Source organism: Colobus angolensis, unplaced genomic scaffold (genome assembly GCF_000951035.1).
Source record: "Colobus angolensis palliatus isolate OR3802 unplaced genomic scaffold, Cang.pa_1.0 Scaffold301, whole genome shotgun sequence".
In the NCBI taxonomy this organism is placed as follows: Eukaryota; Metazoa; Chordata; class Mammalia; order Primates; family Cercopithecidae; genus Colobus; species Colobus angolensis.
Genome location: NW_012116278.1, coordinates 597,680 through 624,709, shown reverse-complemented (window position 1 = coordinate 624,709; position 27,030 = coordinate 597,680). Strand labels below are relative to the sequence as shown.

Here is a 27,030-nt window from a genome sequence, read left to right as displayed (position 1 = left end):
AGATCATGAAGTCAGGAGATCGAGACCATCCTGGGTAACATGGTGAAACCCCATCTCTACTAAAAATACAAAAAATTAGCTGGGTATGGTGGCATGTGCATGTAATCCCAGCTGCTCGGGAGGCTGAGGCAGGAGAATCGCCTAAATCCGGGAGGCGGAGGTTGCACTACTGCACTCCAGCCTGAGCAACAGAGTGAGACTCCGTCTCAGGAGGAAAAAAAAAAAGTCTGGGTTGGAACAGGCCAGTAAACATCACCTGTCTTTGGTTAATCTGAGGGCTTCCCAAGCTAAGGAATCTCTAATCTGTAGGGTTCTTGGGAGGCTACCAGTAATAATAATCACGGTTGCCATGAACCCAGTGTCTATTATGTGCCAGGCACTCTCCTGTGCATTGTGGCTGTTTTATATCATTTCATTCAATACAATCTTTTAAGATATGAGTTAGCATCTTAATTTTAAATTTAAAGTCAAGAAAACAGAATATTGGAGATATGTAGAAAGGTTTCACGACACCGGAATTGCCATGGCACTCATATAGGTGAGGCACCAAGAACTTCATTCAAGTTATCTCATCAAGGCCTCACTCCAACACTGTAAAGTTCTGACAGGTTAGACAACTATTTCCAGGTCATACAAGTAGTAGGCCAAGAAATGGTCTTCATAAGGTATGGGCCTTTCCTGAGTCAGTTGTTCTTCCAGTCTCATTGGTCTTAATCAATACGCTAATGAAGGCAGCATGGGCTCAAGACAGAATCTAGGTCTTGGGTGGTTGTGTGACCTTGAGCAATCTCAAGCTTTTCATCCAGAAAATGAGTATATTCTTACACATTGCATCTGTGAATAATCATTAACCACCAAAGTTCTTTGTCATTGTACATCAAAGACTGCCTTTCCTCTATTCTCCAATATCATGTTCCTCATTTCCATCAGAAACCTCACCATATGAACCTATAGCATCCATTTTTTCTATCAACAGTGTTTTCAAAGCAACCTAGGCTTTTCCAACATGCACTTCAAAACTCTTTGTGGCCTCTACCCATTACTCAATTCCAAAGCCACTTTCACATTTTTAGGAAATTTTTTACAGAAACACCTTATTTCACAGTACCAAAATCTGTATTAGTCTGCCCACACTGCCATCACAGAATACTAAAGACTGGATGGCCTCAACAACAGAAGTTTATTTTCTTACAGTTTTGGAGTCCGGAAGTCTAACATCAAGGCACCAGCAGGGTTGATTTCTGGTGAGGCCTCTGCTCCTGGCTTGCAAATGGACACTGTCTTGTCCTGTCTTCCCGTGGCCCTTTCTCTGCTGTGGGTATGCTTTCACTGATGTCTCTTATTTCTCTTTTTTTTTCTTTTTTTTTTTTGAGACGGAGTCTTACTCCCAGGCTGGAGTGCAGTGGTGCAATCTTGGCTCACTGCAACCTCTGCCTCCCAGATTCAAGGGATTCTCCTGCCTCAGCCTCCCAAGTAGCTGGGATTACAGGCATGTGCAGCCACGCCTGACTAATTTTTGTATTTTTAGTAGAGACACAGTTTCACCAAGTTGACCAAGTTGACCAAACTCTTAGCCTCAAGCAATCCGCCTGCGTTGGCCTCCCAAAGTTGATGTCTCTTCTCTTAAAGACACAAGTCCTATTGGATTAGGAACTCACTCTTACAACCCCAAATAACCTTAATTACCTCCTTAAAGGCTGTATCTCCTGATACAGTCACATGAGCTTCAACACACAAATTTGCAGGGGAACACAATTCAGTCCATAATATCTGCCATTCTGAATGAAAACACCCGCTTAATATATTGTCAGGAGATTTTAATGAAATTTTAAATGGGATCATGTTCTATTAATGCTAGTTGGTCAAGAGCATTTGAGCTTCAAGAACAGCTACAATTTATTGAGAAATTTCTATTTATCAGGCACCAAGTCCGTACTTAACATGGATGCTTCCATGCCTCATGATGATTTTATTTGAGAAGGTATTATTGTTGACACTGCTTTACATTTGAGGAAACCAAGGCTCAGGAGAAGGCAAGTAGCTAGCCGAAGATTACACAGTTATCAAAAGTCTGGGAGATCCTGTCCAACAGACTCTCCCATACCAGGCTGTTGCAATCATTCTGATGGCCTAGACCTGCCCTGCAAGTGGGAATCCTTCACCTGGGAACATCTGCTATCAGAAGAGAGAGGCACTGCTCCTCATCTCCCCCCAGACAGCCTCTGGTGACTTTATGCACCATCTAAACAAAGCCTCTGGCACAGTCACCAACATATTTCATTCCCTATTAAGGAAAGCAGAGACAGGGCAGGTCTCTGGACACTTCATTAGGGAAACATCAGGACCACATAAGGACTGTAATAAAACAGGAACTGAAGAGGGTGTCCATGGGGAAAGCCCAGAGCTGTTTGTGCTTGTGCCCCTGCAGAAATTTAGGGGAGGAAGGGAGGGCTGAGGGCACAGAGAGACAAGGGCTGGGGAGAGGGGGAATGAGATAGGGCTGCCATGGGAAAGCAAGAGCTTTGTTGCCAATGGAGCAAACACAGGATGTAGATTCCAGCTCAGTCTCTCCCTAGCTGTGTGGTCTTGGGCAAGGCCTTTTCACTTGATGTATCACAATGATTCAATCCATAAGATGGAGATATCAATGCTTGCTGGGTGGGATTTTGTGAGAATTAAATAATAATTTTACAAATTAGCATGCTACGACTGTGACTTTCCCACTAACGGTCTCGATGAACTGTAGGTGGACATGAGGCAATCTGGCTGCAGCATCTGTCACCCCGTTGACCTCCAGGGTTGATTCAGGTGATCTGTCTAGCGAGGCAGGTGTCCTCTTCCCCCTCACTGCTCTATGTGTGTCCCTCCCAAGGCTGCATGCTCCGTTGAAGAGGATGGCCGTCCCCAATAGAGGAGGTCAAGGGCATACAACAAGCTTTCAGTGAGCTGTAAATTTATGATTCTCCACCTTTGTAGATTCCCCAAAACCTCTAACTGGTGTTCAGATCAGGCATACGTAGCGTACGGTTCAGGAAACCATCTTTTAAACAAACACAAGAGAGAATTCTTTTTGTTGTTGGTAGTGGTAGTAATGAGATATATTAACATGTAAAAAAACTGTGCATATTTAATGTATATAACTCAGTGAAATGGAACCTTGGTACCCTGTTAGTAGGAATGTACATTGGTACAGCCATTATGGAAAACAGTAGAGAAATTCCTCAAAAAATTAAAAATGGAACTACCATACGATCCAGCAATTTCACCCTAAGTCATTCTTACGTAGGAAGAAGATCCTGCTCCACACCTAGTGAAATATCAACAGTAAACAGGGGAAAATATATCAGGCAATTTTTAAACCTCCTAGTGATAGGGGTAATGCAAGGACTTTAGAATCAAGACATTTGGTTACCAATATTATGTTGCTTATGCAGGATGAAATATACATTATCTATGGATTTTAGTCTCCTCCTGGGTGATATGGGTAAACTACCCTAAATAACTGTTTCAAGAAATAAGTAAAATAATGCATATAACGTTCCCTGCATATTCCCCGCCATATAGTCAGTGCTCAGTATTATTTCTCTGATAGATTCATTTTCACCTAAGCTCTTGCAAATAACTTGTATTAATCCCTCAACTGTGGAAACCATAGACACAAAAAAATGTTCTCCCTCAATTCCAACCTCACATTTTGTTTAATCAAGCAATTTACAGGGGGTAAAAATAATTAGTGGTTTTAAACGCTTTAATACAAGCAGGCGCTGCAATCATGATAAATCATCTCTGACATATGCCCAGCTCCTCCAAGTGACAGATGACAAACAAAAGCAGGACAAGGTCCTCCGTCACAGGCGGAATCATCGAATTAATGGAAGAATTATTGCTTCTGAAATCCACTCCAGTCCTATTGAGGAGAACGTTCCAATTTATCAAAGCCAAATGAACATTAATTGCAGCAGTCTGGTAAGTTTTCCAGCCGCTATGACCTTCATTGAATTTTAATCCAAAACAGATAAGATTTCCTTCCACACAAGAGGAAACAACACAATTAGCTCAAAAATGACAGCTAGATTATGAAGCAGGCACACACACACATTCACACTCATGCACACTCCCAGTGAAAATATTGATTCTACTTGACTTAAAATTCAGCACAAAGGAAGTAAGCGGAGACAAAGGTAAATAAATACAATCACCACATCTGCATAACCCCTTCCCCCTCTTCATTCAGGAGAGAAAATTCAGAGGCGGGAGCCAAGATGGAGAAGGTGGCAGGCAGTAATGGAGACAGAATTTCTGTTAACTGCTGTAATTAATGTTATGTCTCATCAGGGAGAGATTAGGAAAAAGCAGAGAAGGAAGGAAGAAAAAACAAGTGTTATTTTGCTATTAAAGACGCCCTTGAGCTGGGAACATTAGCAGCAGAAGTTTGAATTGGGTAATTGTTTGACCGGATCGGTGGATTTGCAGACAGGATTACCACAGTGAAGTGAAATGTAGTTGCACTGAACCTACAGTGTTTGTAGCTCCCTCCGCATGGAGCAAGGGGCCTTCTGCTGGGTGCAGTTTAGAGCCTGACAGACGCACACTGCCCTGAGATGTAGATGGGAAGGCCAGCTCTCTCATTAACCTGCTGTAAGACATTGTGAGTCACCCTTTGAGACCTACAAGCTTTGTTTTTGTATTTATTTTCACTCTATTAAAGGGGTTGAACTGGAGTTTTTAAAATGCTTTTGTTTTTGAGAATTAAATCAGAAATTTCTGGTTTCATCAATTCTAAATATCTGTGGCCAGAAAGAACTGGCTGCCTTCTTCCAAGGTCCAGGGTCAGGCTAGACTCAATATCTCATAGTCTCATAATTGGATGATTATGGAGATGAGCTCCTAAAAAGTCCTTATCCATCCTTGCCCCCTATAAGAAAGAAAATATTATAGAGCAGACGGAGGAGAGAGCTCATTTGGAATTAGAAATGTATGTTTAATTCTGGGCTCGGACACTGGCTACGTGATCTTAGTAGAGAGTTGTCTTAACCTTCTAGACCTTGGTTTTATCATTTGTGAAAAGGGAACAACAAAAACAGCAGTATCAATAGTATCATTAATACAACATTTGTATAGAGTTTGCATATTTACCAACTTTTAACTGTAGAAACTATTACTTTCACCATTTTACAGTTGAGAAGACAGAGGCACAGAGTAGTTAAGTAACTTAACCAATGTCACACTACAAGTTATGTAGTGAGACCAGGATTTCAATCCAGGCAGTTTTGTCCCAGAGTCAACATTCTTGTTTTGGGTTTCAGCCTTTTTATTTTGAAAGAATCATAGACTCCCAGGAAGTTGTAAATTTAGTAGAGCACTCTAGTGTACTCTTCACTTAGCTTCCCCCAATGTCAACATTTTTCATAACTATAATAAATAATCAAAACCAGGACATTAACCATGATTCAATACTATTAACCAAACCACAGACCTTATACAAGTTTCACAAATGATGCCTCTTCCAGCATATAGTAGCTCTTGGTTTTCCTTGGCTTGGGCTACCTAATGCTCATTTCTCCCTCCATCTTCCTACCATCTTCCCCTATGCCTTCTCTTCCATGTGTCTCTCATAAGGACTAATTTTTTTTTTTTAATTTTTTCACTAATGTCCTTGTTTTTCCACTAATGTTTTTGTTTTGGTCCAGCATCCCACATTGCATTTAGTTGTCATGTCTCTCTAATTTCCTCCAATTTGTGACAATTGCTGCTTTCCTTGTTGTTGTTTTTGTTGTTGTTTATGATCTTAACACCTCTGACCATTGCTTGTGAATTATTTTGTAGAAAGTCCATCATTGGGTTTGTCAACATTTTTTCATGATTAGAACGGTTATATAGTGTTGGCAAGGAAACCCCACAGAAATGACATTGTCCTTATCAGTGCATTATTTCAGTGGATTCATAATGTCCATGTAACTGATAAGTGAGGATGTTCATTTTGATGACTTGGTTAAGGTGGTGTGGTCAGTTGGATAGGGGGTTCCAGAAAGATATGCCCACATCCTAATCCCTGGAGCTTGTGAATGTTACCTTCTTTGGAATAAAGGATCTTTGCTGATGTAATTAAGTAAAAAATCTTATGTATAACAATCTGAGTTATCAAGGTGAACCCTAAATCCAGTGACATGCATCCTAATGAGGCACACATGGAAGAAAAGACACAGGAGAATGTAGTATGGAGGCGGACGTCGAAACTAGCATTCCATAGCCCAAGCACAGGAAAACCAAGAGCTACCATAAGCTGGAAGGGGCAAGACAGGATTCTCCATTCAAGTCCCAGGGAGAATGTGGCCCTGCCAACACCATGATTTCAGACTTCTGGTCTCCAAAACTGTGACAGAATAAATTACTGTTGTCTTAAGCTTCTTAAATTGTGGTAATTTGTCACGGCAGCCTTAGGACGCAAATACAAGTGGTATCGGCCAGATTTCTCCACTGTAAAGTCACTATTTTCCTTTTGTAATTAATAAATGTCTTGGGGAGGATACTTTGAGACTCTGCAAATACCCTGTTTCTTCTCAAAATTTCACCATTAATTTTAGTATACATCGGTGGATCTTGTCAGTAGTAATTATTACAGTGGTGATTGCCTAATGGTGATTTTCTGTTTCCCTCTTTCCTTCTACATTTATTAATTGGAATTCTGCTGTAAGAAAGAGCAATCTTTTCTACCCCATTTATGTATTTAGTCAATTATTTATATCAGTATTTTAAAGTCAATATTCTTAATAACTCCTCAACATATCTCAAAGGATGTTTGTGAAGGGCCAAGAACGATAACAGAATAGGAGGAATATTTTTAGAGGCCAAAGGAAAAGAAAGGGACCTTCTCTGGGCACCCTGCTGATGCTTCATGAGCCTTTTATCACTTATTTCTCCCCTCAGCCCCATGAATGTGAATCTCTCACCTCATTTACAGCTCAGGAGAAAGTGAGATTCAGAAAGGTTCAGTAATGTGCCGAAGGACACACAGCAGTAAGGGAAAGAATCACAATTAAAGTCCTCATCTGTCTTGTCTCCAAAACCACGCGATTCCCACCAAATCAAGCTGTCTTCTGAAGACTGGGAAGGAGGGAGAGGGGGGGTTAATTGAAGGGAGAGGCAGAAGTTCCAATATATCCAAATCGAAGCTCACTTTCCATTTTTACTGTGGGTTTATTTGGGGCGTATGAGAAAGGGAGTAAACAGCATGAACCTCACTGCAAATGTGCACACAGCATTCATTTTGTGTTACTGTTAAAACACCACACAAAAGCCCCAGGTTCTTGAAGGGGAGGAAAATGTGGAATAGGAGGCTGGGGCAGAGGAAGTGGGGAATGGTCACCAAGGGGACACAACACCCTGACTCTCGTGCCAACCTATCCACCCCTCCCCATTTCGCTTCCCTGCAGTCTCTGGATCTCCCGTCTCCTTCCCTTCTCCCAGAATCCCTGTTGCAATCCAGTCCACCCTGCCCCGCCATAGCCTCTTCTCAGATCCACAGTGCTGGGTGCCCCTGCCTCCAGCCCTCTCATCTCTGCCGGATGCTGTCTGGGCCTGACTGCCTCCTTAGCCTGGAATCACCCTGATTGCCCGCCCTTCACTCCATCCACTTCACTACCCCAATCCCGGCCCTTTCTTGAGGTTGAGTTGCATCTGCTCCTCTCACTGGCTCTGTGTCTCTCTCTTTTCCTGTTCCCTTCTCTCTGTATCACTTCCTCCATGCTTTTTATTCTCTGTTTCCTTTTCCCCATCTCTGCTTTTATTGCTAAATCCCTTTCTGTCTGTTCTTGCCAATTTTCCTTTATTTTTCTAAGTCTCTCCCATCCTTGGCGCCCCCTTCTCTCAGTTTCTTCTTTATTTCTCTCCATCTCTGGTAATTTCAATATACCTAGTATAGAATAGTTTCTCAATCAATATAGGTTGGCTGTTTCTGTCTGTATTTTCTTCTGCTTCCCTCTGTCCATATTATGTATGCACAACTATAGCTATAGCTATACACACTCTTATTCTGCATTCTGCTTTGACCAGGAGGTTCAGTGGAACGGCCTTCAGGCCCTTTGCCTGAGTTGCCTCTTGCCATCTCCAGGATACCCTTGTCAAACTTTTCCATCTGGGCTTGACCATTGGCCCACACTAATGGGACAGGGATGAAGAACATCCATTCTCCAGCTTCATTCTCCCAATCTGTAACATGAAGGTGGGGTATATTCCATTGCTGTGGCAATTGCTTGCATGTGCACCCCCTGTAAAAGAAGTGCACACCCCTGCCATTGGCTCTGGGCTTGGCCATGTGATGTGCTTTGGCCGATGGAATGTGAGAGAACCCACATCTGAGCATCAGTTGCAAGAGGCATCCTAGATTTTTGCCAGCTTTCTTGCTCGTTCCCTCTGCCATGAAAACCAAATGTTTCAAACTGGGGCTCCCCTTCAGCCAAAGTACCAGAAGGAGAAGACAAGTAGAGCTGAGCCTGCAGTGACTGCAGCTGCTGATGTGTAAGGTGCATGAGAAATAAAGCATTGTGTGGCCAAGGCACTGAGATTTAAAGTGGTTTGTTTGCAGAATAAACAAGCAAGAGCTGACTAGCCTGGAAGAGTTGGATTCTGTGAGGTCTAAGGTGTTTTCAGCTCCAAGATACCATTGTATTTCATACTTCTACTTTTTTTTTTTAAATTCTTGCTAAATGCTTTTATGTGCATTAAGTTTGATGTTATAATTTTAATTTTATTTCCATTTGGCAAATGATCACAGAAGAAACTCAGAGAGGTGAGATGGCTAGCCTGCATTTCTATAGCTGGTATGTGGTAGTCTAAGCTTGAAACCAGGCCTCCTGAAGCCAAATTCCATGCTCATTCTACTTCGCTATGGTGCATCTCTAAGTGTTGTGAAAAATAAGCATTTCCTACATTTCCTACACACAAAAGCTATGGCTTATTTTCCTACTTTGCCCACAGGCCTAGCTAGAGACCCTGAAGGCTTATAGTGAAACCATGTTGTTGAAGCAAGTCAAGACCAAGTCACAAGGTTCATGTGACTTAAAATTTTAAAGTATTTTTAAAGTCTATACTTACAATATTAAAATTTCTGCTTTCTGTGAAAAAAAAAAAAAGAAAGAAAGAAACGTGAATGACACTCGTGGGGTATGGCTCACTTATGTAAAAAAGTTCTTGGGATATTTATGTTACCAAACTTCATCATACCTTGACAATTGATGTAAGCCTGGTATCTTCATTTTTAGATGGGTGCAGTGAGGCTAAGAAGGGGACGTGACTTAGATGAGATCATGGAGCATATCAGTGGCACAGCAGAGACACATAACTATTTGTGCTGCATGTATTACATGGTTTTTCCACTACTAGATGTGTGCCATCCTCACATTTTAAATAATCCCTCTCAGGATCTGTTTTCCCTATTACTCTGCCTTTTCTCTGAAAAGCATTTGGGACTCACAGTCTGTAACAGCTTGACTTCTCCTACCCTAGTTGTCTGGAGTGACCTTCAATAATATTACTTATAAATAACATGATGACAGTATTAGGTTGGTGCAAAAGTAATTGTGATTTTTGCCTTTGAAAGTAATGGTATTTCTTCTCAAAATTTCACCATCGATTTTTGTATACATCGGTGGATCTTGTCAGTAGTGGTATTACTTTCAAAGGCAAAAACTACAGTTACTTTTGCACCAACCTGAACATTTATTGTTATCAGTTGAATTGGGTCCTCCAAAAGCAATATGTTAGGCTCCTAATCCTCAGTAACTCAGAATGTGTCCTTATTTGAAGACAGGGTATTTATAAAGGTAATCAATTTATAAGTGAGGTTGTTAGGGTGGGACCCAGTTACAGTGCAGTGGCATGATCTTGGCTCACTGCAACCTCCATCTCTCAGGCTCAGGCAATCCTCCCACCTCAGTCTCATGAGTAGCTAGGACCACAGGCTTACACCACCAAGCCCAACTAATTTTTTGTATTTTTGCTATAGATGGGGTTTTGCCATGTGGCCCAGGCTGGTCTCAAACTCCTGAGCTCATGCGATGCACCCACCTTGGCCTTTCAAAGCGGTGGGATTACAGGCTTGAGCCACCACACCTGGCCTCTGGTGTCCTTATAAAAGGGGGAGAATTGGGGCATAGAGACAGATATCACATGGGCAGAATGCCATGTGAAGATGGAGCTCTGCTGCCACAAGCCAAGGCACTACCAGAACCTAGAAGGAAAGCCTGGAGCAGATCTTTCCCTGGTGCCTTCAAAGGGTGCATGGTCTTGCACATATCTTGATTTTAAACTTCCGGCCTCGAGGATTGTGAGATAATAAATGTCTGTCGTTTAAGCCACTCAGTTTGTGGTACTTTGTTATTGCAGCCTAGGAAGCTAATGCACTTATAAGTAGCAGAGTAATGACATTTATAGAACCAGGGCTATGTGTCAGGCTCCAGCATATGTGCTTTCTATCTATCATCTCTGATGAGTCTCATAACAGCCCCTCTTTAGATAGGTAATTCCATCAGAGAAAATACACGCTCCAATCCCACTACTACTAAGTCAGTTATGGAGCCGCAATGTGAACCTCAGAACACACAGAGTCACAGGTCTTACAAGTTAGTTATATTCCCTGTGCTTATTTTCTCAACAGTAGAACAGGAGTAATAATAATATCTATTGAGATTTCTGTAAGAATTTAATGAGTTAAATATATGTCAAGTACGATCACATTAAGCACTGTAAAAGTGCTTGTTAGCATTATTATTTTAAGATCTTTCAATGTCCTGATTACTCAGTTATTATTTCCACTCAGTTACTGTTTCTCTTAACATATGGCCCCAAAAATAAACACAATATTTCAGTTCTTACCCAGTACCTCTAGAATTATTTGTTCAGAAACCTAGCCTTTTATTAATTCAACTTAAAATATAAGACCATTTTTAGCAATGAGATCCCATAGTTGGCTCAAACTGAGCTGGTGGCTGATTTTGTAAAAAGCATTTTTTTTCTCTCTTTTTTTTTTTTTCTAGCGGATAGGCAGGTAAATTTGCTAAATTTAATAGGCAGGTAAACCATTACATGATTGAATGATTAAATCAATGAATGAAGGAATAGGCTATGAATGAAAAAATGTCATGGATGGAACAATGATGTAAAGCCACCTTTTACAGAAAACTTTAAAAAGTATTATCCCAATATCACACCGATCCTCTAGACAAAGCTACTGAATAAGAATGATAATAACAATGTCTTAGATTTGTGTGACATTTTATAATCCTCAAAGTATTATTCTATGTTATTATATCACAGAGACATCGATCATCTAAACTGGAGGCAACTATGATAGTCATCTAATTTAACAATTATTCCTCTCTAAACCCCAGCAACTTTACTTGCATAAACTCAGGGAGAAGAAACTCACAACTGCTTGATTCAGCCTACTCCATGATGGATAGGTCAGACACTTTGAAAGGTTTGTCCTGTCATGCAAGAGAATTTTGGCGCCTTGGAATCCTCCCTCATTGGAGGCCAGCAGTACAAATCCATGGCATTTTCTTTGGGATGATCCTTTTGAGAAAAACATACCCTCAAAATTCTTTTCTTCTTCTACATCAAACCAAACATTTCTTTTCATCCCCTTTCTCCAAACATTTTGTCACCAAAAAGACGAAAGGGAAAAAACAAAAGCACGAAGATGAAACATATTGGTCTCAAAGAGTTTCTATCCAGCAACTCTTGTGGAAATCTTTAAAACAAGACACATCACATTAAAATGAAATTATATTTCTCACTGTTAAAAAGGGGAAGAGGAGGAAAGAGTAGAATTATATGACCAACCTTCTGAACCACAAGTGATAACTATTTTTGTTGAAAGCAACTTTGATCTATGCAAAAGTGAAATATATCTTGAAATGCCAATGTGACAATGGCAATGGCAACAAAAGCAAAATGAAAAAAACAACTAAATGCAAAAAAGAAACAAGAAGTTGCGATCACATCTACTAGGACTTACTGCATTTCCTCATGCCGGCGTGAAGCAGGTAAAGTCTTCCCACTTTCTAAATAAGAATACCAACACTAAAAGAACCTCTTTGTTCTGATAAACAATGTAAAGTGCACTCCAGGATTCAAGCCATGGTTTTCCTCTGACTTTGCACCTGTAACCAAATCACTCGGCCTCCTTTGGGTTTCTTTTCTCCTATCTATAAAATGCTGACATGAGCAACTCCTCTCCCTAACTGACAAGTTTCCAATTTCTATCAAATGTTTTGTGTACCTGGAGTGAATACTCTATAAATAACAGACATGATGACCCTCACTATAGCTAACATTTTAATAACAGCTACTGCTTTTTAAGCACTTACTGAATGTCAGGGACTGCACCATACAGAACTGTGCCCAAGCACACAGACTTTCAATTCCAACCAGAGTTGGAATCTCAGCTTCTTCAACACTTACTGGTGATGTGGATGGCAAGATGCAAAAACTCCACTAACTCCCTAGCTCTCATCTGTAAGCAAGGGGCAACAACAGGACTTATCATATAGAAGCATTGGAATAATTAGATGAAATAATACAGGTGCTGCACTTTGTGCCTGGCATACAGAAAGTTCTCAGTGGTGGCAGTCAGTATTTTCATCGTGCAGGGCATTTGTGAGTGTGATCTCATTCCGTGCCTAGAAAAAAATCTCTAAGTATTGGGGAATATTATCCCAGTTTTACAAAAGATGAAGGTAACTTAGCTGAGGACATAAAGGTAGTGATAGAGACACTGTTCACCCCTGGAGTTGATTTCCAAGTCATAAACCCTCATAAAATACCCATGGATTCCACATAGGGTAGAGTCTTTATAAGAATTCACTTATGAAATCTTATCATTTAAATCAACAATGGATGCATAGGGAAGGAAAATGGTGGCCTGTTATGTAGGTGAAGGGCATAGTTTCCAAAACCAGCATATACAGAGTGAAAAACTGCTTTTGCCACTTAACCTTTGTGTGATCAATGTCACGTAGATAGGTATTTATTAACATTTCGGATTCCTCATGTGAGGGACAGTATCCACCTTAAGGTTTGTTGTGAGGAATGAAACTGATAATATGCAGAGAACAAAACTTGGAACACTGCCTGGCCTATAATAAATACTCAAAACAAATGTCAGGTATTATGATTATTTCTCTAGATCAGACAGCAAAGTAGCAGCAAACATAAGACTAAAGCCAATGTCTTTTTACTCCGAAATTGGAGTCCTTTAAACATTGTTTCAATGACATTATTAACAGCCATTTGTGACTATGCACTCAGTATGTGCCAGCCTGGGTATTAGGCACCATTGTATGTTTTTCCACTCTTTTCTCCCCTCTTTTCAATAATTTTTCTCCATTCTTTTCAACAATTCTGTGAGATTGATATGATCAGTTTTGTTTCATAGATGAGGAAACTGAGGCTCAGAGGCATGAAGGGATGTGCCTAAGGTAAAATGACCAGGAAGCAGGAAGTAGAAGAGACAATATTCAGAGCCAGGTCTGCTGAATTCCATTGCTCTGCTTTTCCCTCTGCATCCTGCCACCTGCACAGCTGAGGAGCTGAGGAGGGCATGCTGAAGCTGGGGCAGAAGACAAATGGAGATGACTGTTTACTCTCTTCCTGGACTGGGTTCAGAGTACCTCCTTGCTGCATCACCTTTTGGGATATTAATATTCAGATGATGCAACCTTTGGGACCAGGTAGATGCTCAACTATGGCCTTCACAAGCCTACAGAGCACAATGGCTCTACCCTAGGAGGCATGGATTGTAGCAGGTTCCAGTGGCTGAATGGGAGCTGGTTTCCCTGCATGGGTGAGCAGGATATTTGTGCTGACAAAAGGGGATAAGTGCATAGATCCTAGCCTCCAGACTTCTCTGAGATCAGACTAGAAGATTTGGATCTTCTCACAGACCACCTTGGATCTTCACCAAAGATGAAAACAATAGTGTATCCTGCAGCGTCAGGGCCACGATTTCATGAACAGCCAAACACAAGTTTGGAATCCTGGGGAAATCCTGGTCCCAGAACTGCCTTTTTATTAGCCCAGGAGACTTAGGCAAATCAGTTAAACTCATGAATCTCAGATTTCTCAATTGTGAAATGGGGAGAGAGATCTCAGCCATCTTAAACATAAACACTCTTTTTGTTCTTGCTGAATTGTCTGTGGCCAGAACGACCAGGGTAGAGTCTGAGCCACGGAGAGGTCTGACCTCCAGGCCAAGCCCTGTTGACTGACTGAGGGATCTTAGACAAGTCCTAGCCTGTCCCAGACCTCAGTATCCAACTACAGAATAAATGGGTATAATAAATCAGCACATCTCAAGTTTTTCAACTAAAGTGCCCCTATTGACAAAAACAAATACCCTTAAGTGCCAAGCTCCTCTGATCTGAGGGCTTGTTGTGTCTATATAACTATTAGTACAATCCTTGTTTTATAAATGACAAAAACAAGACAAAGGGCTCATACCCTAGTTCAGTGTCAGAGAGAGACCTCAAGTCTGTGCTCCAAGTCTGTCCTTATGACTGTCTTCCTGCCTCTAGAGAGAACAGTGTTCTTGGCATGCCCCACCTTTGAGAAGCGGAACACCTTGGGGTTCAGTGTCTTCAAGACATAACTCTGTTCCCTGAGGGGAGGGCAGAGACAGGAGAGATCCAGATTATGGAGCCCTGAATGGGGGAAGGAACTTTGGACACATGGTGGTAGCCTTGGGCCACTTTGGCTCATGGGTGGGGAGGGTCTGGAGTGTGCCAGCCTCCACGTTACCTACTCTGCCTGCCAAATCTTGAACTATAGGGAATTTCAGTGACATCTGGATCTTAGTGAGTTATTATTTTGAAGCTGAACTTACTGAGCAAAAGGGAAAGTTGAGGAAAACCTACCATCCTGGGGAGAAAGTCTGATTCAGTGAAACTAACGCTGGGCCTGGAGGCAAAAAAGACACATTGGAAGCTCATTTATAATTGAGATAATACTATCTAGGTTACTGGGTTACAAGAAGGATACACGTAAGTAAATGTGCTGAAACACAGAAAATGTTTAATGAACATTGGTCAAAACTGAGTCTCACTCTCAAATGTTAAAGGAAAAAGAGCATTCACGTCCTCAGCCTCTTCCTAACATTAGGTGCTGTCCCACACCCCATGAGGAACTCAGCAAGCGCCCTGAGATGGTGCTTACAAATCTGCACCCCAAACTTAGCATGCAGGCAACCACTTGCTTGGTGTGAGGCTGCATCATTTGCTAAATATACATATGGAAAAAGTCTATCACACTCATTCCATGAATAACACAAAGGCCTTGATTTGTTCCTCCATGTGATGAGCATGCGTAAGGTCCAAAATTAACGTTGCTGTCTAGCTGGGGAGTGTATGTGTTTTTCCAAAAAGAGAAAACTTCTAAGATCTTACTCAACCCTAATCAGAGTGTTTAATGCACAGTGTTCATCGAAGAGAAATGAGGAAGAGACTAAAACTAAAGGTTTGCTCCATTGTAGAGTCTCAAAAAAATACAGCTGATTGTTAAATTGAAGGAAGAAATGAGGGGTGAGAGGTAGCTCTGCTTTGCTGAGTGGCTTTATTCCAATCACTTCACCCCTCTGGGCCATACCCTCCTCATATATATGCTGGAGATACCATTTCCTAACCTCGGGTTTCTGGCAGAGCCGTACTAAAGAAGAAAAGGAGAAGTAAATGTAAGAGTGGCTTTGAGGAATATAAAGCACCAGAAAGATGTCAAGTTTCTTCCTGAGCCCGTTAGACCCTGTGCTTCCTACATACTGGATTTATTTTCTGGTTTTGTTTTTCTATCTACCATGCAATGCCAATAAATATAGCTTTTTAAAGAAAGCATATAATATAAGCCTAGATACTTTTAGACTACCAATCAAGTGATTCCAGCCCTAGTGACCTTCTGGGTGGAGGGAGCAGACTCAGAGTTCTGTATCATGGAGCCAACAGAGCTGGACAGCCACATCTTCTCTCTGCGACCATGTGGAGGGGATTTGCTGGACCTCATCCATTCTTGGCAAGGGCACAGTGAGAAAATTTCCATAAATGTGTCCAGTACAGTGCTTAACAAACGGTAGATACTCAAGAAATTCTTGAACTGAGAGAAAACAGGGTAGATAGGAAATAGTTCAGGCTTAGTAGCCAGATATGCTTGGATTTGAACACTCAAGAGTAGCTGCATCTTTCACTGGCTATGTGACCTTGCGTAAGTTTCTTTGCCCCTCTGCCACAGTATTAGCAACTATAAAGTGAGAGTTATGGAGGGGCTTCTGTGAACCACTGCAAGGGCTACCTCCAGGCCAGCTCCAAGGGTCACCATGCAGTTGTTGTAAGGGTTAAAACACCTGACACATCAAGGGCACTTCGGAAAAGGCAGCCCGTTCTGGTTTTATTCCAATTTTGCTTGTTCAGTCATTCTTGGAATGGCCAGTTGTATTCTGAAGCACCAAACCTCAGCCCTCAGCAAAGCAGGCCAAGCACGTGACAGATGTTAAACAGCTATTCCCAGAGATGTTGGCCAAAAGGCTGAGGAGTTGGAGACCCTTTATTTTCTTCTCTGAAGCACAATTAGTTTGTCACAGCTGACAGATGATGGATGGGTATGCATCAGTCCAAGTGACACCACAGAATCTATTTGATTTTCTGTTTCTCATTCTAACCTCTTGAGCTTGGCTCTTTCCTTCCATCTGTGAACCATCCCCTGCCCCCTCCATCTCTCCACCCATTCCTCCCCAACACAATCCCCGACCCCGAGCACATCCCCCCATCACTCACCATCACAGAAATGTGGAGGATGTGCATCTGCTCCTCAACAATCTCCGAGGGCTCCTGGAGAGTGGGGGCGGTGGCTTGGGCCAGCTGCCCGGAGCTGCTCATGGAGACGTGGAAGTACAAGGTGCCATTCTCCAGCCACTGCTGTCTCCAGTGCACCAACGAGATGTCCGCCGCTGTGCCAGACATCTCTGCAAGACAAGACCCGAGGCACTGGGTGAGCTGTATGCCTGGCCTTGGTGCTCCAGGGAGGAAAAGAGCCCACATAATCAGCTCAGCAGGCATCCTTTTTTTTTTTTTTTTTTGCCAGGATGTCTTTCCTTACATCAAGTCTATGAGCTAGGGATCATCACTTTCATTTATAGGTGGGTCAACTGTGACCAAGATTCACCTAAAGTAACAGAATAGTGGAAGCAGGGTTTGCACCCAGATCTGTCTGAGGCCCTTTTTAATACATCACATGTGATTGAGTAATTCATTCTACTCTGATAGTGGAATGAAACTAAGGATAAAAGTGCTTTCATTCTTTTGTAGCTATGGAACTAGAAGAAGATGAAGGAAAGAAATCCATGAAAGGAGTGGGAGTTGAGAGTATGGATTCTTTAGAAGCTGAGCTGGAAGTACTCATGGCCAAACCTCGGAGCCAGAAAGGCCCAAGAGAGCATCAGCTCAGCTGAGGTAGCTCAGGATCATCTTGCATGGGAAAGGAGCTTACCAAGAAGGCTGCCCTGAGCATGTCCCTCTTGCTTCCATAAGAGCAGCTCCATTTTTTTGTAAGGTATATACTGCACTCCCAAGCAAAGGAACGTTGGCACAAAAGTTTCTTTGGTTTAAAAGTACCGGCATAGCTACTGCCCTATCCCTATGTTTTCATATAGCTGGTGGGGAGTGAGAACTTTCTAGTAAATTGTAAAATTCAGTCTCCCAACTTGAAGTTTCTAATTCTTGTCTCTATGCTGGTTTTCCTTCTGTAAATAATTTAAAAATGAGTATCATTTGAATAGTATTTTTGTTCAATGTATCATACTTTTTTATTAGTAAAAGAGGGTCATGGCATAAGGTGCTGAAAGTGTCATTGCAAGGGGATTGTACAATTGTTCCACAGTCCCCTCGACTGAAGGGGTGTGTGCCTGCAAATGTCCTAGAAAGACAAGACCCATCAGTGTATCTCAAGCATTAATACAAGGGAAAGGTGGTGGAGTTCTTGGAGGATTATTAGGTCTGCCCTCAAGGGAGATAAACGGGAGACAAAGAGCCTTTATAGTGTCCATCAGTAGACAAGTAGCCTTAGTAGTGTTGGAGGCTTAGAACCTTGGCCCCTCCCCTCTGAGACAGCTATGACCTTGAGGCAGTATTCCTACAGTCCCCAAAGACCTCAAGTGCATTCATTCACACACACACACACAAACACACACACACGAGGAGGACTGATGGGCAAGCTGAGTTATAGCCACTTATTCAATCAGCTCTCTCCATGTACCACTGCAGTGCTCATCATATCTGGTGACACGGAATGAAAAAGAATCATCTTGAAAAGAAGAGATGATACCACCAAATCACCTACTCATCACCCAGTTCTACTGAATTATTCTTATATCACCCATGTCCAACAGACACTCCCTCCTCGAGGTTCACAATAAAAAATCCTTAGGAGAAGAGTGTTTAGCACTTAATAAGAGTTAAAAATATTAGCTATGAATTTTTAAGTTAGGTATTGATTTGTCATCATCATCATCTTTGATAGGAACAGGAGGATCTAATTCATCCTTCAGCTGCTCTGAAAAAATTCAAAAAGAAAAACCGTGAGCCATCCTTGACAGCTTGCTTTCTCTCCCACTCCTCATTCAGTTCATCAGGAAATCCTTCAACCCTTTCCAGTCCCTCTACATCAACCACGTGGGACAAGGCATTATGCTCTCCTGCCTGGCTTACTGCAAGGGCTTCTTAACTTGACTCTCTTCTTCCACCCTTGTCCATTCTATTCTCAACCAGAAGTCAGAGGAATCCTGCCAAGCAAAAGTCATCTCATATCACTAAGCCCTCCATTTACAGTCTTTGCATGGCCTCCTACTCATTCCAAGTAAAAGACAAAGTGGTGAAAACATAGTAAGTTATTAGGCCAAGCAAACACATGCTTGGGCTTCCCTTGCGGCTGGAAGAGTTGAACAGGCCTTGAGATAATCACAAAGGTTTGTCAGTGCTTAGAGCACAGGCCCCAAAGGGCCCTGAGAACCCACTGTGGTTCTGGGGAGGAACTGGCTGGGTGATCAATTTGAGCAGTAGGTCTCCTCTCAGCACCTTCTCTTTATCCCAGGCTGGGGTGATCTGCTGCCCCACTGACCCCCTCCCAGCCTCAGCACCCGAGGCCTTGGCAGTAGCTTCCCTGGCAGACAGCCAGCTGGGCCAAGGCAAGGTGAAGACATTATGGTAAATGGTCTGGCTCATTTTTCTCTCAGTGCATCAACGCCCAAAACCAGAAGTCCAGGGAACCCAGGGCTGAGAGCTGCACTAGAAATAGCAGTGTCTAATTCAGTAGCTCCACTTACTGCTGGCTAGGCAGGTGCTCCATGTGCTGAGTGTCCCTGGAAAGACACCAGAAGAAAGCCCCAAGGTAGGTTACATCTGGTTGACACAGCCTGCCATAGAGGAAGGTGGCGTGAACAGACGGATGCTTGTGGAAATCTGAGCTCCTCACTCCTAGTGTTCTCTCCAGCCTGTGCCTGAAATCCCACTATAAAGAGGCTTCCCCTTTCCATATTCAGATGAGAAAGCAGAAAGTCTCAGAAGGTTGGTGACTGAAGTTCACTGGTGAATTTGTACCTAGCTAAAACCAGTGGATTTCCAGTTCGTGCAATTTCTACTATGCCAGTTGCACTTACATCTCCTTTTTCTTCACTAAATTAGCCCATGAACCAAAACTAGATTGAGCTCTTTGTTTGCTACAGCGATGAGTGCACAGTCAGCAGACAGTAAACGTTAAATGATAATAACAGTGTGTGAAACACAGTAAATATTGAATCACAGAGAATAACTCCAGACTTACTTTATTACAAAGAAAAGAAACTGTTGTTGGAGAGGAGAGAGGAGGGGTATGAAATGTTAAAGGGAAAAATGCTTTAGAAGAAGCAGAAGGCCTCGATCATTCATTCACTCATTATTCATTTATTTATGCATTTGTTTGTTTATTAAACATACTTATCAAACACCTACTCCATTCCAGGCAGCTCAGTAGCTCAGAATATGGAGTTAAATGAGATATAGCCTTGTCTTCAGGGAGCTCATAATCATTTAGCAGTGGAAATTCTCCCCAGTCAAATGTCTCCTGGCTCATGTTACTGTCTACACACATGCACGCTCTCCATTGACCATGGTGCAGGCAACTGTCTGTTATCGGGACTATCTTCCACCATCAACCCTTCATCACGCACTCCATCCCTGCAGGACTTACAACTGTTTCTCAGACAGGCCAGACTCCCACTTGTCTCAGGGCTTGAGTACTTTCTGCCCAACATTCCTAGCACTCTCCTCCCAGAACCTACCAGCTGGCTTCTTCTCAGTGTTTGTCTCTCAGTTCAAATGATACCTGCTCAGAGAAGCTGTGCCTGTTCGCTCTAGCTGAAGTAGTCCTCTTCACACACATCCAATCTTTACTATATCCCTTTTACAAAAACTTTCGATAGCGGTTATCATGATTAGAAATTCACGCCGGGCGTCGTGGCTCATGCCTGTAATCTCAGCACTCTGGGAGACCAAGGCAGGCAGATCAATTGAAGCCAGGCCTTTGAGACCAGCCCGGCCAACACGGCAAAAGCCCATCTCTACTAAAAAAATATAAAAATTAAGCAGGCATGGTGGCATGTGCCTGTAATCCCAGCTACTCAGGGGGCAGAGGCCCAAGAATAGCTTGAACCCAGAAAGTGGAGGCTGCAGGGAGTCAAGATTGTGCCACTGTACTCCAGCCTGGGATACAGAGTAAGACCCTGTCTAGTGGCAGGGCGCGGTGGCTCAAGCCTGTAATCCCAGTACTTTGGGAGGCCGAGATGGGCGGATCATGAGGTCAGGAGATCGAGACCATCCTGGCTAACACGGTGAAACCCCGTCTCTACTAAAAAACACAAAAAACTAGCCGGGCGAGGTTGCGGGCACCTGTAGTCCCAGCTACTCGGGAGGCTGAGGCCGGAGAATGGCGTGAACCCGGGAGGCGGAGCTTGCAGTGAGCTGAGATCCGGCCACTGCACTCCAGCCTGGGCGACAGAGTGAGACTCCGTCTCAAAAAAAAAAAAAAAAAAAAAAAAGACCCTGTCTCAAAAATGAAATGAAATGAAATGGAAGGAAGGAAGGAAAATCAATTTATGCTTTACACTTCCTTGAACATGTGTTTATTGTCTCTCTCTTCAGGAGAGCAGGGGCCTTGTGTGTCTTATTTCCTGCCATCTCTCAAGCACTTTGGAAAGTGCTTGGCACATAATACATGCTCAGTAAATAATTACTCAATCACCGAATTATATACATATATATGTATATATATTTCAAATACTCATGCCCTTTTTCATCCTTAAAATGCTTAATGCATATATTTTTTTTTCAGTGATTTGGTATGTATATATTTATGCATTTACATATATTTTAGTGACTCAGTAACACACTTATTTGCACACATCCATAATACAATGGTGGAGGGGCTGAAAAACAGAAGTCAAAGAGCGTTACATTTCATCAGGGAATTAAAAAAAAAAAAAAGAAGAAGAAGAGGAAGAACTAAAGATCTACTGAAAACTCCAAGGTGGGAAGAGACTCTCCTAGCTTGCAGCCAAGAACTACTTCCAAAAGGTGGCGGTATGAGCATTGCAGAGGATGAACAGATGGATGTCCCTCCGAGGGGAGGAGAAGGCGTAGAGATCAGTTCCTCATCTCAGGGGCATGAAGCTGCGTGTGTATGTCGAAGTGGAGCAGAATGTCAGGTGAGAAATGTAGTTCAGGGCCTGCCGCGGTGGCTCACACCTGTAATACCAGCACTTTGGGAGGCCTAGGTGGGCGGATCATGAGGTCAGGAGTTTGAGACCAGCCAGGCCCATATGGTAAAATCCCGCCTCTATTAAAAATACAGAAATTAGCTGGGTGTGGCAGCATGCGCCTGTAGTCCCAGCTACTCAGAAGGCTGAGACAGGAGAATCGCTTGAATCCGGGAGGTGGAGGTTGCAGTGAGCTGAGATTGTGCCACTGCATTTCAGCCTGGGTGATAGAGTGAGACTCCATCTCAAAAAAAAAAAAAAAAAAAAAACAAGTAATTCAGACACAGAGTTAAGGGCTTTGAATGCTTGGTGATACTGTGTACATTTTATTCAGAACCAGTAGAGTACACTTGGTCAGAAAACCAGTCCTGTGTCCCCTAAAAACAGGTTAATAAAACAGTAACATGACCAAAACCAGTTCTTGAAATTCTCTGCTGATTGATTTTCCAATTGCATTTTCCCTTTTCTCTTCCCCTACTCCTTCCATATAAACATTTCATTGAAGTCTTCAAGTCATATTATAATCAAACTTAAAGCAAAAGGGGGACTAAACGCATTTGGTCGGGAACCAAGACGATTCCCATAAAGGCAGATTATGCTGACATGATGAATATAAAATGAAACAGCAGATATTAAAGTGGGAGAATTGGTGCACCATGCCTTCCGGCGGTAGGCTGACTCCAGTGCCTGCCTCCCTCCCACCCTGGATAGCTTGGTTTTATATTGGAATCATAAAGAAACACAGGGATTGCCTTTTCACCTTTTTCTGCTCTCCCCCATGGGCTGCAACTCGTGAAATATTCAACAGGCTCAAATCCCCTCAACCGCCCCACAAAAGCCAAGAGAGAGGATCAGCCTTCATCAGTGATTCTGGGTAGACTGCCATCCTGCCTCGGTGGCCACTGATGCCTTTCAGCCTCCTGGAAAAGAAATAAAAAATCCCAAAGGCATGTTGTGCTTTTAACCGGCTTGTTCTTCCTAATCTATGGCACTCATTGTATTTTTATTTAATTCCTGAAGGTCATTATGAAAATAAGCAGCTCTTCTCATCACCAGCCATCTTGGTAACATCTCCCAAGTGGCTAACTAAGCAGCCTTCTGATTCTTTAGCACCAGCTGATCCTCCAGCAGATTATTTGCTGAAGCCCAGAGAAAGCTTCCAGTGAGTTTGCAAATGGTCTTTTTCTCGCCATGGGGAAAGCAGACATTACATGAGATGAACACACTGTCCAGGCAGAAAGAGTTGGGAAAGGTAGTGACGTTGACTTTAACCAACCTTGCCACTAGCTATTCCAGCATTCATGGGTGATTGTCATACATCAAGTCTTGCTGAGTGGGTCTGGGAAATAATCGCAAATACTCATGCTCTTTTTCATCTCTAAAATGGTTAATTAATGCAAAGCTTTATCATCTCTCTCATGGGCTGTTGCAAATGGTTCTGTGCCAGTCAGGGTCTCATCAGAGAAGAGGAGACATACTCAGGAAGGTCATTGAGAAGCGTTTAATGAAGGGAGCATTTACAAAGGCTTGGGCAGGGTTAAAGCAAACTAATGATGAGAAACAAAGTACTCCCACGTTGACAACAGCAAGGAACGGTCACCACCCTAGGCGTGAAGGGCAAGGGATGTTCGGGATGGGGGAGTGTCAAACCCTAAAAAAGCCATAGCTGTAGGAAAGGGCTACCACATAGCTACCAGATAAGAACTATAGCTTTTACTAGAATAACCCAGTCACTGCCAATGCACAACCCAGGATGGAGGTTTTCAAGAGGGTAAATTCCCAACCTCATTCTCCTTCTACCCAGCAATGTTTTGCAGGTGTCTCACACAAGTTGGCCTCGACTAGACACCCAAGGATGCTTAAATGAAACAAATCATATAAGTCAGCCTTCCTGGGTGCACAGCAGGTGGGAAAGGGGATCTCAAGAAGCAAATGAAGACTATTCAGCAGGCTCCTTAACAGGTATCCCTACCTTCAGGATTCCGTCCTTCCAGCCATCCATTAAATGGCTACCAGGATGAAATTTCTAACTTGTCAAACTAACCATACAATACTGTTGCTCAAAACCCTCCAATGTTTTCTACAGTCCCTCAAGATAAAACCTAATTTATTGAGCCTGACACACAAGGCCTTTCCTGGCTTATCATGCATTTCTCCCCAGTCTGATCTCTTCGTATGCCTTTCCTTGCACTTAAATATCAATTCTGACCAGATGTTTATATAACGTACCACATATACTATGTTTTCTTCCTAATTCAATATGTTGTGCTCCTCCGTGCTTTCATAAGGAGGAATATTGCATGCTGCATAAGATCACGGGGTCTGGAGACCAACTGCTTGAATTTGCATCCCATCTCCCATGTATTCAACCTGTGTGTTTTGGGCAAGCTCTTCACTTCTTCATGCCTCAGTTCCCCCACCTACCAAATGAGGATAATAACAGCACCTGCCTCACAGGGTCATTTTTAGAATCAAATGAGATAATACAAACAAACTAGCTGTCAGGTTGGTCTTGATGCTTAGAGAGCACTCCACAGTTACATTTGTTATGTATGACTTTATATACATAGTTATAGCATCCTCTTACCACTGACTTGGTGTGTAACACTCTCTCTCTCTCTCTCTCTCTGTTAAAATAGTCTCTTTATACAGCTGACTTCCCTTATTGGATTCTAGTGCAGGGACATGTCAGTGCACTATTTGTGTAGCCTGCTGCCTGGTACAGTGGCTGAACAGAGTAGGGGTTCCAAAATGTTCTGTATGTTTAATTGAGCTGTACCATATTTGAAGTCAGATGAGTATTTCCAGAGGACAGAGAGAAGAGACAGCAACTTGTGGTGTCAATAATGGCTGGATTCCCATACAGCAACTCTACAGAAATTTACCTAACATCCTGGAGAATTCACAGGAAAAGAAAGAAATGTTAATTTTCAAGGAGCTTATATTTTCATGAAGTGAGATAGTGGAATTCACATAGAAAATGGGCACTTTTATGATTCTGTTTAGATGTGAGTATATGTATAAACAGCTGGAAAAAAAAATACAATGGACCACGAAGAATGGCACTCTCTAAATAGCGGGATCAGAGGTGATTTTAATCATGTTCTGATTAACTGTTCTCTACATTTTCTATAGTGACTCTATTTTACCTCTGTAGCAGATGCAAATACTCACTTTAAAGATTAATTTAGTCAACCAGCCTTTTCTGAGAGCTGGCATTGTGGGACTCTGTCCTCGGGAGCTTAGTCCAAGGGGCTGAGAAAAGACATGCTATAAATAGCTATAAAGCAAAGTAGAAAGCTTAGAGGAAAGGAGATTACTTCTGGCTGGATCTAAAAAGTCTTCATGGAGGAGTCTCAAAGAATTGGCAAGATTTCAACAAATGGCTCTGTGGCAGAGGGCATTTCAGATGGAGAATTGGCACAAGGGCAAGAAGGCAAGAAGGTCACAAATGTACAAAGGGATACAGTAGGGGGAACCAGTATAAAATGCAGAAGCTACCATTACAGAGGGGGCCGGGGGCTACCAACTCTTGCCCATGGACCATCACTTAGCAGAATAATATAAGTGCCAGGTCCCACTTGGGGCTCCTTTATGCAATCAGACCAAGCCCGAGCTCAGAGGTTAATGAAGCTCTCCATATACCATGAATTAAGATGACAAGCTGGATGGACTGATGGGTGAATAGGTGAATGGATGGACCCCAGTCATTCTGACCTAATTAAACAGCCTGGGTTAGTGAAGAAAACACTGAATTTTGAGTCAGAAGCTTATATTTTTGTGATCTATCTACAGCATCTGACTGGTGTCCTGGAGCACAAATTACAGAGCTTCTATGATTTTCTTTACTTGTAAAATGGGGGTCACAGTGTGGCCTACTTACATCACATCTAATGTAGAACTGAGAGAAAATAAGGCCATACATAGCAACATGCTTAGAAATCTGCAAAGTTTTACAGTTAGTTCTGGAAGCAAACACAATCATCCAACAACATACTTCATCCACCAATATACCTTCCAATAATTATCTACTGACTGTCTGAAATGTGCCAGGCACAGTGCTAGGTCCTAAGAATAGATTGGAGGAAAAGATCAATTTGACTACTATCCTCACACTTTCCAATTTAGTGTAGATATTCTTTTGTTCCCTCTAAGCAGCACCAAGTATTTCCCCTTGCTTCAGTTTTTTCAGTCATCCACCCATTTAATCATTAACTCATAGAAGACAATGCCTGTCTAGGACATTGCAGTCTTCATTATTTAGCATGCAGCAGGTGTGCAATAAATATTTGTCGAATCAATGCATCACTAAATGTACATTTCCTGAGTTTCTTGTCCTCAAGAAAGTCACAATTTAGGAGAGCAGAAAAGGGAAAGTCAGCAAAGATGATGAGTGTGTGGCAATGACCGCAAGATAGGAGGCACAGCGTGTTACAGGAACACATGTGAGAGGTCAGTTAATGCTCCTCATTTATCAGGGGTTTGGACAGGGCAAGCAGGGAGAGTCTATAATCTGGACATTTCATAATTCTAAGATATCCTGATGTCAGGCCGGGTTAAATATCCACAGGATAATGCCAATGGTATGCTAGGTTTGGGAGGTCGCCTGTTGGGACAGAAGGTGGAGAAGTGGCAGGGGCCATGACGTGACCAAAGCCCTCTGGCAGCAGCTGGAGAACAGACTCAAGCTCTTCTGGAGAGAATGGTACTCTTTAAATAGTGGGATTAGAGTCTCCAGACTCCAGAGGTACCTCAGACTCCTCCTCCCCAACCCCAGCTGTCAGCGCTCATCTATGCCTCTGCCTCCAATCTGCCCATCACCACGTCCTTTGGGAACTGCATCTTTTACATAAAACTGTTTTCCCAAGCCACTCAGTGAAGATAAATAATACAGTTATACCCGGTTAAATCAGGGAGGGGAACAGAAGAATTAAGAGCTATTGGCAAGGGATAAAAGCATATCGTTTCAGATTAGATTTGGAACTAGATAGAGGGTTGCTGGAATTGATTCTCATTACTCCCAGTTATTCTCTCCCATACCATTTCCCTCTCTCCTTGCTGTACTTCTTTGCTTGGTCTTTGTTATTTCACTTCATGATATGCCCTTGGTTTCTCTGTTTGCATGCTCTCTCTGTCTGTCTTTTTAAAAACCCATCCCAATGGTAATGAGTTTTTCTCCTTCCCCTCCTCTTCCTTGTCCCACAACA

The 27,030-nt window shown here is 42.5% G+C and overlaps 1 protein-coding gene across 1 annotated transcript in view; it reads right to left on the bottom strand.

Annotated features, from left to right (window-relative positions):
- ASTN2 (astrotactin 2) overlaps positions 1-27,030 on the bottom strand; it is a 982,181-nt gene that overhangs the window by 839,117 nt on the left and 116,034 nt on the right. The window contains exon 2 of the mRNA XM_011950063.1: positions 16,815-17,002. Within this exon, the coding sequence (XP_011805453.1) occupies positions 16,815-17,000 (186 nt within the window). The 5' untranslated portion in view covers positions 17,001-17,002. The remainder of the gene's footprint in view (positions 1-16,814; positions 17,003-27,030) is intronic.